This window comes from Oncorhynchus nerka, linkage group LG12, assembly GCF_034236695.1.
Source record: "Oncorhynchus nerka isolate Pitt River linkage group LG12, Oner_Uvic_2.0, whole genome shotgun sequence".
In the NCBI taxonomy this organism is placed as follows: domain Eukaryota; kingdom Metazoa; phylum Chordata; class Actinopteri; order Salmoniformes; family Salmonidae; genus Oncorhynchus; species Oncorhynchus nerka.
Window position 1 is genome coordinate 34,809,734 of NC_088407.1, and position 10,171 is coordinate 34,819,904.

The 10,171-nt window shown below is 43.9% G+C and overlaps 1 protein-coding gene across 4 annotated transcripts in view; it reads right to left on the bottom strand.

The window, feature by feature from the left end:
- Window positions 1-384: 384 nt before the first annotated feature.
- LOC115138174 (mitogen-activated protein kinase kinase kinase kinase 2-like) overlaps window positions 385-10,171 on the bottom strand; it is an 18,183-nt gene continuing 8,396 nt past the window's right edge. The window contains exons 8-32 of one of the 4 annotated variants that reach the window (XM_029674719.2): window positions 9,929-10,001; window positions 9,530-9,661; window positions 8,962-9,024; window positions 8,666-8,747; window positions 8,234-8,344; window positions 8,041-8,119; window positions 6,759-6,817; window positions 6,522-6,574; window positions 6,152-6,190; window positions 5,515-5,548; window positions 5,211-5,367; window positions 4,754-4,929; window positions 4,199-4,240; window positions 3,837-3,921; window positions 3,665-3,744; window positions 3,514-3,574; window positions 3,128-3,251; window positions 2,930-2,988; window positions 2,726-2,829; window positions 2,414-2,597; window positions 2,220-2,300; window positions 2,035-2,121; window positions 1,801-1,871; window positions 1,624-1,679; window positions 385-1,505 (exon numbers count right to left, since the gene is read on the bottom strand). In XM_029674719.2, coding sequence (XP_029530579.1) covers window positions 1,418-1,505; window positions 1,624-1,679; window positions 1,801-1,871; window positions 2,035-2,121; window positions 2,220-2,300; window positions 2,414-2,597; window positions 2,726-2,829; window positions 2,930-2,988; window positions 3,128-3,251; window positions 3,514-3,574; window positions 3,665-3,744; window positions 3,837-3,921; window positions 4,199-4,240; window positions 4,754-4,929; window positions 5,211-5,367; window positions 5,515-5,548; window positions 6,152-6,190; window positions 6,522-6,574; window positions 6,759-6,817; window positions 8,041-8,119; window positions 8,234-8,344; window positions 8,666-8,747; window positions 8,962-9,024; window positions 9,530-9,661; window positions 9,929-10,001 — 2,180 coding nt within the window. In that variant the 3' untranslated portion in view covers window positions 385-1,417. Of the gene's footprint in view, window positions 1,506-1,623; window positions 1,680-1,800; window positions 1,872-2,034; window positions 2,122-2,219; window positions 2,301-2,413; window positions 2,598-2,725; window positions 2,830-2,929; window positions 2,992-3,127; window positions 3,252-3,513; window positions 3,575-3,664; window positions 3,745-3,836; window positions 3,922-4,198; window positions 4,241-4,753; window positions 4,930-5,210; window positions 5,368-5,514; window positions 5,549-6,151; window positions 6,191-6,521; window positions 6,575-6,758; window positions 6,818-8,040; window positions 8,120-8,233; window positions 8,345-8,665; window positions 8,748-8,961; window positions 9,025-9,529; window positions 9,662-9,928; window positions 10,002-10,171 lie in introns of all 4 variants that reach the window. The other 3 variants (XM_029674718.2, XM_029674720.2, XM_029674721.2) reach the window with 3 other exon arrangements.

Genomic DNA, 10,171 nt, shown 5'->3' on the forward strand with positions numbered 1-10,171 from the left:
GTTACGCATCATGTCATGTTTTTACGTAAACTGACCCAATTCATAATACTGTTGTAAATAGTCTTGTATGGGAACGTCTTATTACAAGTGGATAAAAAGGATGTCAATTTTTATCAACTAATTGTACAAAGAGTCCTATAATGAAATTTATACTAATACTAATTAGCATGCCAATCTATTTTGGCACTTGTCACACACATTCTTGAGGCTTGCTAAACTGGACTAAACTTCATAGGTAATGTTGTCTAATGTCTTTAGAGAAACACATTCATCTTTTATCTTTGCATCAGTCGACTCACATTTTTAAAAAATATTTTTATTTTATCATTGGGAATTCAATGTTTTGGCATAAGTTCAACAAGTATACATAAAAACTCTCAAATCCATATTTTCACTTTTTTTTTAATTAAAAGAAACAATTAAATAGCAACATGTATTCTCCTTCAAGTGTCTTTCAGGGAAGACGAGTGTTACATTGGGCCCAGTCCCTCCCATGCACAACCAAACAAAAGCAAACCAGTATCATTAAACACAACGTAGTCTTACTTTGTGGCAAACACACATGTCTGGTTTGAGACTAAACACAACAAAACAATATTGGAATTCATCATACAATTCAACTCCATTAGGGCTGGTTTCCCAAGATGCAGATTAAGCCCAATCCTGTCCTAAAAAGCATGCTCAACAGAGATCTCTATTGAAAACACTTTCAATCCTGGAACAGTCTTAATCTGAGCACTTTTAAACTGTATTAAGCACTCTGATTTTAGGTGACATATTTTCAAGCGTATGAGGTGAAAACTGTTCATGTTGACATCTGGGAGCGGTGCCACCTATGCCATTACAGGTAGTGAATAGAGCATGGTGGTATAGCGGTATATTCCGTTCACCGATGTAGTTGGTTTCCACTTCACAATGTTGTATCGGGAGACAGTGCAGACTTCGGTCATCAGTTAGTGTATTTCCAATGGCATACCAGTAAGAAAACACAATGGGGTTGGAACCAGGTTAAAAGTAGTGTGTGCGCATTCAAGGGGTTAGGGGGTCATGACTGGGGGGCTCTCTCTAACAAGTCTTTTCCAACAAATTCTTCCTTGAACACACAACAGCTCAGTTTTCTCTCTGTGGCTAATTGTGTGAGAGTCTCATATGGTCTGTCTGTTCCCAGTATGCAGATAGAGGGGGTTACATCAGTTTGAGACAAGTCTACACTGAGGGGGCTCGTTCGAGTTTATTAGGTGCCAGGGGGCTCGTTCGAGTTTATTAGGTGCCAGGGAAGAGCCAGTGGCCTGTAGTGCCTCCTTTCTTCACACAATAAAAGCTGCCCATCTCTGGGACACACGCTCCTTCACTTCTTCCTTTAATATAGCTTTCTCTCCTTTCCTTCCTTCCTCAAGTCCTTTTTCTCTGTCTAATCTTAGTAGCTGCTTTCATGGCCAGTCAGGATATAGAGGTTGCTCATTGCTGATGGGTCCTCTGTGGGGGTACTCTGAAGGACAATATCCCTATAGAAATGACAAAAGACAGCGTGATTGGTTTTCTCAAAATAACCTTTTGACCCCTTATGGGATCACACATAATGTGGTTTTCAAGATAACAGGCCAGCTAGAGTTTGGAGCATACCTGTTCGTCCCCAAGACCCGGAATACTCTGCTTTCGTCTGTAATCTCCTGCGTGACCTAAGATGAGTGTAAATGTATTTCAATGTTTCAGAGAGATAAAATACTTACAATGCAGATCAAGCATTTTTGGTTTGAATGAGCGCACAAGCGCTTGGTGGAGAGAAGGCATTATAATCACCTCATTTGTGTGAAGACTCCTCCCTTTAAGACCATGCTTCCAGAAAGCCAGAACACTGTCCTGTAAACAAACTAGCCACACAACAGTAATGTCACAAAGGAATCTCCCACACATACAGTACGTAGTGTGTTAGGTGTAGCTACAGTACCTCACCCCTGTAGCTATGATTTGGTGACGAATTGAGAACATTCTATGCAGTAAAGAATGATAATTGGGATTGAGTGACGTTTTTACTTAGTGTTTCAATGGGGAAGTCAAAGACCAGTTCAAAAGCCAGCTCCTTGGAAGGAAGCCCTTGCAGGGTGACAATCTTCACAGTCTCTGTAAAAAATACCATTAGTATTGTACATTAAAGGGTAGGTAGTGATAATGATATTCCAGGGAGATAATATATTCCGATCGAGCTCCAATAGACTCACTCTCCAGTGCAATGAGAACCGTGTCTCTGTCCAGCTGTGTCACCTGCACGGCTCCCGGTCCGGCTCCGACAGGCATACTCTCTGCACACGCACAAGACAGAAAGAGAGAAATAGAGAGAAAGAAAGATAATTATACAATTCCTCGACACAATGTTATATGGTTGAAATCCTGGCATCGGACATCTCTGTGCCACCTGGTGAAGAGTTTGGTGTGCCGTTCAACTCTACGATATCAAACTTCAGTTGCTGGTTGGTTGGCAGTTTCCCTTTCTCTGCAGTGCAGTCTCTCACACCAACACACAACTGTGGAAACTCATCTGTCACTAACACCAGTAGCTCAAAGATAGGGAGCGGATCTGGTAGACGTATGTCTATATGCTGAGAGAAGGAGAGGGAAGAAGAGAGCATAGGAGGATACATTTTACAGGTCTAACAGACACGGTTCATTGAAATCAATTGTAAGTAATCATTTTAATAGCACAATATGGAGTTATGTCAATACACACCTTGAGCTGCATAAATTTCTGCATGGGGTCATACCACAAGAGTAGAACCAGACCTGATGGTACAGCCCCACACAGGAACGTGCTGTCTGTGTATGGGTTCCTTGCTGCGGCAGAGAGAGAGGGAGGGAGAAAGAGCAACTGAAAACACTTTGAGTCAATTTCATCAACTTTCTTGAACATATTGCAACGTCAAATTACACTTACCCACACTGCATCTTCGACAGCTTTTAGTGTCTGGTATCTTCACAGTTACAGCATATTTCCTGCTGATGGACAAACATTTGAAAAACATTTGAAATTAGGAGATGCACATAAATTGAAGGCAAACTTAACCCGATAACATTCATCCTCACTCACTCACTCACTCACTCACTCACTCACTCACTCACTCACTCACTCTACCTGGGGTTGATCCTCTCAGTGAGGCGGTTGGTACTGAGGGACAGGTGACTCTGTTTCTGCTGCTTGTGACCTCTCTGTTCAAACAGAGACATCAGACTGTGGGAGTACAGCTGGGAAGACTTCCCTGAAGATGGGGGTGGAGAGGGAAGGAATGGTAAGAACCAGTGTTCCAATTGAGCAGTTCTTTTTCGAGCTCGCCTGGTACAATGGAACCAATGGAGTGCAAACCCCACCCACCTGGCAGTCAAAGTAGGCTCAAGCAAACACTCAAATACTATTTGAACCCAGATCTGGTTTGGAGTAGTGTAGTTGATGGTGTAGGATCCTATGACCAATCGGATAGGTGTGTGATTGGGCGAACGAAAAATGGGGATCGATTGTCCTACCTGATACGGACATCAAAACGTTGTTCATGACATACAGCCAGGCACATCTCTGCGGGAGCAACTGTGGGGGAAGAGAGAGGTATTAGTGGTATGGTCAGGAATTCAACACGACTTCACCCTTTACCCTATTCATAAACGTCTGTGCCACTACCTTCTCCAGAGTGTCCTCGTGGAGCTCGTTGAGGTTGAGAGTATATACACCCTCCTCTGCACCCAGAATGAGGTACTGATCTGAGGAAGAGACAAGACCATGTCTTGGTTCATATTCTAGGTCGTATGTTAGAACCTCATTTGAACCTTTTCAACCCTTTCTGCAAACCTACCTCTGGTTTTCGGGAGGATCCAGGTCACAGCGCAGTGGATCTTCAGAGGGCAACCATTGAACACTTTGGAGAAACAGGCACCCATCTATTACACCAAAACAACATACTGTGTGTTTTAATATCGTGTTGACCAATTCCGACATTGCGGTAAAATAGGCATGGTTAGAATACTGAAATGTGTCCACTGTCCATCTACACAGAAGCAATGTTGCAGTGAGCATTCCACCAGGCGTTCGTTAGACCGACGGCCATTAGCTAGGTCTGTGTGTAAGCATGGGTTGTTAGTTGTCGGCGCAGCAGTGTCATTGGTCATGTCCCTGCACCGTAGGGCACATGCTGTTAGACTCGACCTCTGCACTTACATGGACTTGAGGGGTAGGAGGGAGTCCATGACAATCAGCTCTCTAGAAGTTAAAAGGGTTACACACAACAACAACAACAAAAAAGAGGGGTAACTGTGTCGTTCAAATGATAATGTTGTTTAAATGAATGGAGCAAAAACAGCAATGTCATGGGATCTGGCTGCTGTTTGGTTGACTATTCTGAATTCTCTCCTCCTATATTAATGTTACAAAAGGGTTGTTTATTAAAATGAGATAAAACTGGATGTTTTGAAACAGGCTATTAGGTTAACAAGCCACACACTTTTTGGTTAACAATCCACACACTTGCTGGTTAACAAACCACACACATTTTTGGTTAACAAACCACACACATTTTGTCACTACGTCCCAGGGTTGGATTGAATGGCACTTTGCAACTATTGCGTTGAAATTTCACTTCATCCCAAAGTGTCAGAATTGACATTGGATTTAACCCCAACCATGCCAACTATCGGCATCAGCACATACAGTATGGATATGAAACTAATGTACTCATATGTAGTGGGCCAACATTTTCCTGTGTTGTACACTCACAGAGTCCTCGGTCTTTCTCCTCAGTGTGCTCCACTCTGGAGAGAGAGAGGTTTCCCTGCTCGGAGAGGCCACTCCCCCTGTCTTCTTCTCCGCCTGCACGGCGCTCCCCTCAGAAACACTGGGGTCACTGCACCACTGTCTGCTGATGTCCTGGGTAGCAGAACACCTGGCCAAGACTAGAGAACCACACGAGAGGAGGAGAGATGGGAGAACCCATTTGTCATGTTGAGACATGTTGTCAATCTTAGCATGAATGAGAAAAGCTACAATGATTCGGATTACAACACACAGAAGATATACTGTATAATTGAACGTCTTACGATTGCATTAGAAAACACTGATCACTCGTCAAATATTCACGTCAACATATAATCTCGGGACCCAGAACCAAATCAGTTGTCATGACAGATTGACCTATAACCTGGAAACATTTACTCTGTGTGTGGAAGTTCAGTACCTGACATGGAGTTGTTGGGTGTGGAGTCGGGCCCCAGGGTGGAGCTGGGGCGGAGGGTGAGGTCCTTGTCCTCCAGGGTGGGACAGAAGGAGCCGATGGCAGGCAGGGAGGCTGTGGAAGGGCTGAACAACCCACTCTTCCTCCCACCTTTACCACCCTACACAACCAAAGACAATAGACAAAACACCATCATATAATGCAATAGGAAATAGCTGAAAGGTCAAAAGGATTGTCTTCATGTATTGCATTACACTATTTCAGAAGGAACTCTTTGTTTTCTTGGGGTTGTGTTATTGGCACTTACGTCAGTAGATGGCACTCTTTTGATGGTTAAGCTCCTGAAATAGTCAATGGTAATATTGTTACTGAAGCACTCTGTGGTAAATCAAAGGTAAATCAGATTTGCTTTCCATGTGGGATACTTGCTGTCACAGTCAATAAACTGACATGGGCTCAATTGTGTTGGATCTTAATAGGACAAGATTTGGAGCAGGGCAGGTTCAATGAATTGTAAAAACACAACTTGTCTATCACACTCGATCAACTTCAAATCCAAGATGGCGGCATGTCAAGTCGTTTGTCTGTGACTAGTACATTTTAACCTACTAATAACCTATTTATTTATGGTTGCGTAACTTCGTTATTACTTGTAGTTTTTCATGTTGTCTGTCTGTAATTGTTTTGTAATGACTTGGTGCTGTCTATCTTGGCCAGGGCGCTCTTGAAAAAGAGATTTTCATCTCAATGAGCCCTTCCTGGTTAAATAAAGGTTAAATAATTATTTTTTAAATTTAAATTAAAATATGCATACCAAACATGAAAAGCTAATCATTTAAATGTAAATAAACAAACTTTCATTGCTTCCTTGATAAAAGTTGCCACAGGGTAGAATAGTGTTGAATAGTGTTTTTACAATGGGGGAGGGGGGTCTGCAGGCCTACCTCAGCTGCAGAGCTTCCTCCACACATTCTAACAGGCTCCTGAAATAGGAAGACAACATGCTAATGTCCCTATGGAGCCACTTGTTCTGTGTACATGATGTGACAGAGCACTGCCTGTTCTGTGACAATAGGAGCGTTGCAGCCAGTGTTCTCTCTCGATGAGGAAGCAAACTTTTCCTTTTACTGCAAATATGAGTCTATTAATAATGCATCGGGAGTTTTTTCAATGTTTTTCCCTCTCTAGTGGGGATGTCACATCCATGGCCACACAAACACCGATAGTAGATTTGAGATAATGCTCTGAAATACTATGTCTTTGATGTAATGCTACTAGATTTGAGAAAATTGGTGAGGAAGAGGAGCATCTTACGGTGATTCAGTTTCATCTTCTGAGAGGTCCCAATCGTCTTCATACGAGCTTTGCTGAAATATGACCAAAAAAACATCAACAACATACACATTCATAGTATCCCTTTTAATAACATCTTAAAACTATGCCATACAAGAACTCATACATCTCGTAAACACACTTCCCCAAATAGCCATTCTATGTTGAATTGACCTCTAACCCCCTACATGTCAAACACAGGAAATAAATGTCACTCACCATATCAGGATAAGGCTCTGTGACTTTCCTCAACGGGGGCCCAAACTTCATTTGGTCAACTAAGGCAAGCACAGCTTAGTTAACCATGAGGAAAAGTTACAATTAAATACAAAGTATGTACTTATAATTACTAACTGCTGATACAAAACATATTTTATGTGATTCATTTTTACTATCATTTATTATCACTTGCTATATATTCCAATCGATTGGTAAACTACTTTCTTGCTCAGGGGCACACTCTCACAGGCTATATCACACACCACAACCTCAATCATGTGTTGAAAGTACTACCATTGGCTTCAGGCAACTCACCCCAGAAAACCTATTGTGATGCCCATTCACAATGACTCACCACACCCCTTTCCACAAACATGTCCGAGAACCTATTGTATTTGCATAAGAGACGAGTCACAACACCCCTCCCCACTCCCACCATCTTTGTTGACATGCTTGTCTATATATACGCTTTTTGTCCCAGGCTGCTGTAGAGCGTCCGCATTGTCCACCATCACCGCACCCTGTGTATGCTGTAATCCCACTGATAGGAGACATAACAATAGTTCCTCAGTCATCCCTCCTCGCCTCCCCCACCTCCTCGCCTCCCCCACCTCCTCCTCACACGTGGGACGCCAGGCACGTCAGAGTCATGGCAGAAAGGGGACATGGCATGTGCGTGTGCGGACAGTGCCACCTCTATGAGTCCCTCTGTGTTGGGTGACCGTGTGACTTGGTGACTTCATCTCCCCCTTCAAGTCTCAATGGGCGTCTTGTAACAGGAGTCAGGACCCCAAGAGTCTTGTGTTGCGTGCTGCTCTGCTCTCCTACCTCGTCCCCAATTCCATACATTAAGCCAGCGAGGGTGATGTTGACCTCAACTCTCCAAGTACGCGCGATACACAAGGATATACGCATGCACGCACGCACGCACCGACAGACACACACACACACACACACACACACACACACACACACACACACACACACACACACACACACACACACACACACACACACACACACACACACACACACACACACACACACACACACACACACACACACACACACCCCTCTCTAACTATAGATGAATTATCATGGACGGATGTACAGTCAAAGCCCATGTACAGTGTTCAGGGAATAAGACCCTCATTGATGTTGGTTTTGATGGTTTTGCAAATAGAACTTCGATAACCCTTTTCACAAATTGTAGTGATGATGTCATGCGTGGGCTGATGATGATGCTTCAGTGTCATAATTGTGTAGGGATTTGAAGACTCACACTGCTCTTCAGACAGAGTCCTCTCCACGGGCAGGTGTTTCCCTGCAGACTGGATCTTATCAGGAGCAGCTTCTACATTCTGCAGACAAACACACGCACACACACACACACACACATAATAAATCACACTAGGAACAAGCAATGTTCCTGAGAGTTCTGGGTGATGGCCATGCATGTTGTCACCTATCCTCACCTCCATGTCGTTATCATCCATGCCGTGTGTGGAGTGGAGGTCCGGGTTGTTGGCCATGTCCAGCAGCTCAATGATCAGGTTACGAGTCAGTAGCTGGGTCACAAACGGATGCTGGGGATACGACAACAGATTTTTTATTTTTTTATTTTATGTAAAAGCTCTACATCAATAAATAACTTCATCATTAATTTCCTTGATCTCTCACAGCTCCCGAGGCCCTGTTAGGGGTCCCTATTAGCTATAGACATGAATACAGGATCGCTATGCTTTTAGCACCTCAGTCAGAGGCTCTAGTCCAGAGGCTCTGTCTATAATGGCGGTGAATGTTGATCGCCATCCAGGGGCTTTTCATGAATGTTTCCTCCGCTGGTTTATAGAGAGAGAGAGAGAGAGGGGAAAGCAACGTGCTCTCAGCGGTGTACCGAAGTGTACCTGCAGTAAAGTCTCGGACGACGGTCTCTTCCTGGGGTTCTTAATGAGGGACATCTTCACAAAGCTCTGGAACCCCGCAGACCTGCAGAGAGAGGAGGGAGGGAGGGAGATGAGACATCAAAAAAAAAAAATGCATATAACCATATTGAGAAATATGGAGAATATCAATGCTGCATTCAAAGAACAGTCCCGTGTCAGGAGGATGCTTTCGGAGAAGAGGTATTTCACATACAGTGTGATGCATGGTGAGGTGGCTGAATTGTTCAGGGAATGTGGTGTGCTCATGTCCATCTCACCACTTGGTCTTGTCCTTGAGCCTGGGTGGCTGGAAGCTGCTTTTCGACATTAACATCAAGGCTCTGGAACATAGTTTTAATAGTTTGAAACGTTAACACGGTGGAAAGCCTAGCCTTCTTCATAGATCTGTTTATTGTGTGCCTTGGCCGTCTCCTTTGTCCTTCGCTGACATGTCTGCCATAACGACAAACACTCCAGGGGCGGTTTCCAAAAGCACAAACAGACCTGCTCCCAGGCTTGGGATTTTTGTTGTTGCCGTCACCTACAAAGCTATGATACCATATTGGATTCAGAGGTATGTGGATAGCCCGCGAAATGCAACACAGCACAAACATACATATCCATCATCATTTATTTTCAGTGGAATTATTGTGGATTTAGAGGAGTGAATGAAAAGGGGATGGAAACTATTTATTGTTTATGTTAAAGGCTAGAGTCTAGAGGGACTGGTACGGAGTCTGCCTGTCTCTGTCTGTGTCTCTGTCTGGATCTCTGCCTTTCTGTGCCTGGATCTCTGCCTCCGTCTCAGTTTGTGTCTGTAACTCTGTCCTTTGTCTCAGGTCTCACCTCATAGGGTGGAGGTCAAACATGGGCGGCTGGAGCTCTGCCAGCTCGATGGCCGTGATGCCCACCGCCCAGATGTCACACAGATGGTTGTACCCGCCCTTTTTCTCCACTGCTGCCACCTCCGGTGCCATCCTGGCATGGGTACATAAACACCAGTCAGGTGAAATGGGAGATTGGGGGTTATGAATTATGATGTGGTTATAATGCATTATAGGACTTGTCAAAGGACATACGACCACCTTATAAAGTGTCTCATAGCCACCCTGAAAGAACATATCCAGAGAAGGAAACGTATGACTACTGTAAAACGTATCAGTGTCAGCATAAATAAGCACTGAAGTATATCGTTTTCAATGAGTCATAACGTTGAAGGTCGTGGTTTGAGCCCAGTTATCTTACCAGTAGGGAGTTCCTATAAAAGACTTCCTCTTGGCCACAGAAGCACTGATCTCTGCAGCAACTCCAAAATCGGCTGCATGGAAACAGAGATGACAGTTTGGTGGCAGGGGGAGACAGAATGCAGAATCCAATATGTCTTGTGAGTGGTTTATTTTTACCACGCTAGTTAACCTCAAAGTTATCGCAGACAATGTATATGAGTGAGTGAGGGAGTGAGTGAGTGAGTGAGTGAGTGAGTGAGTG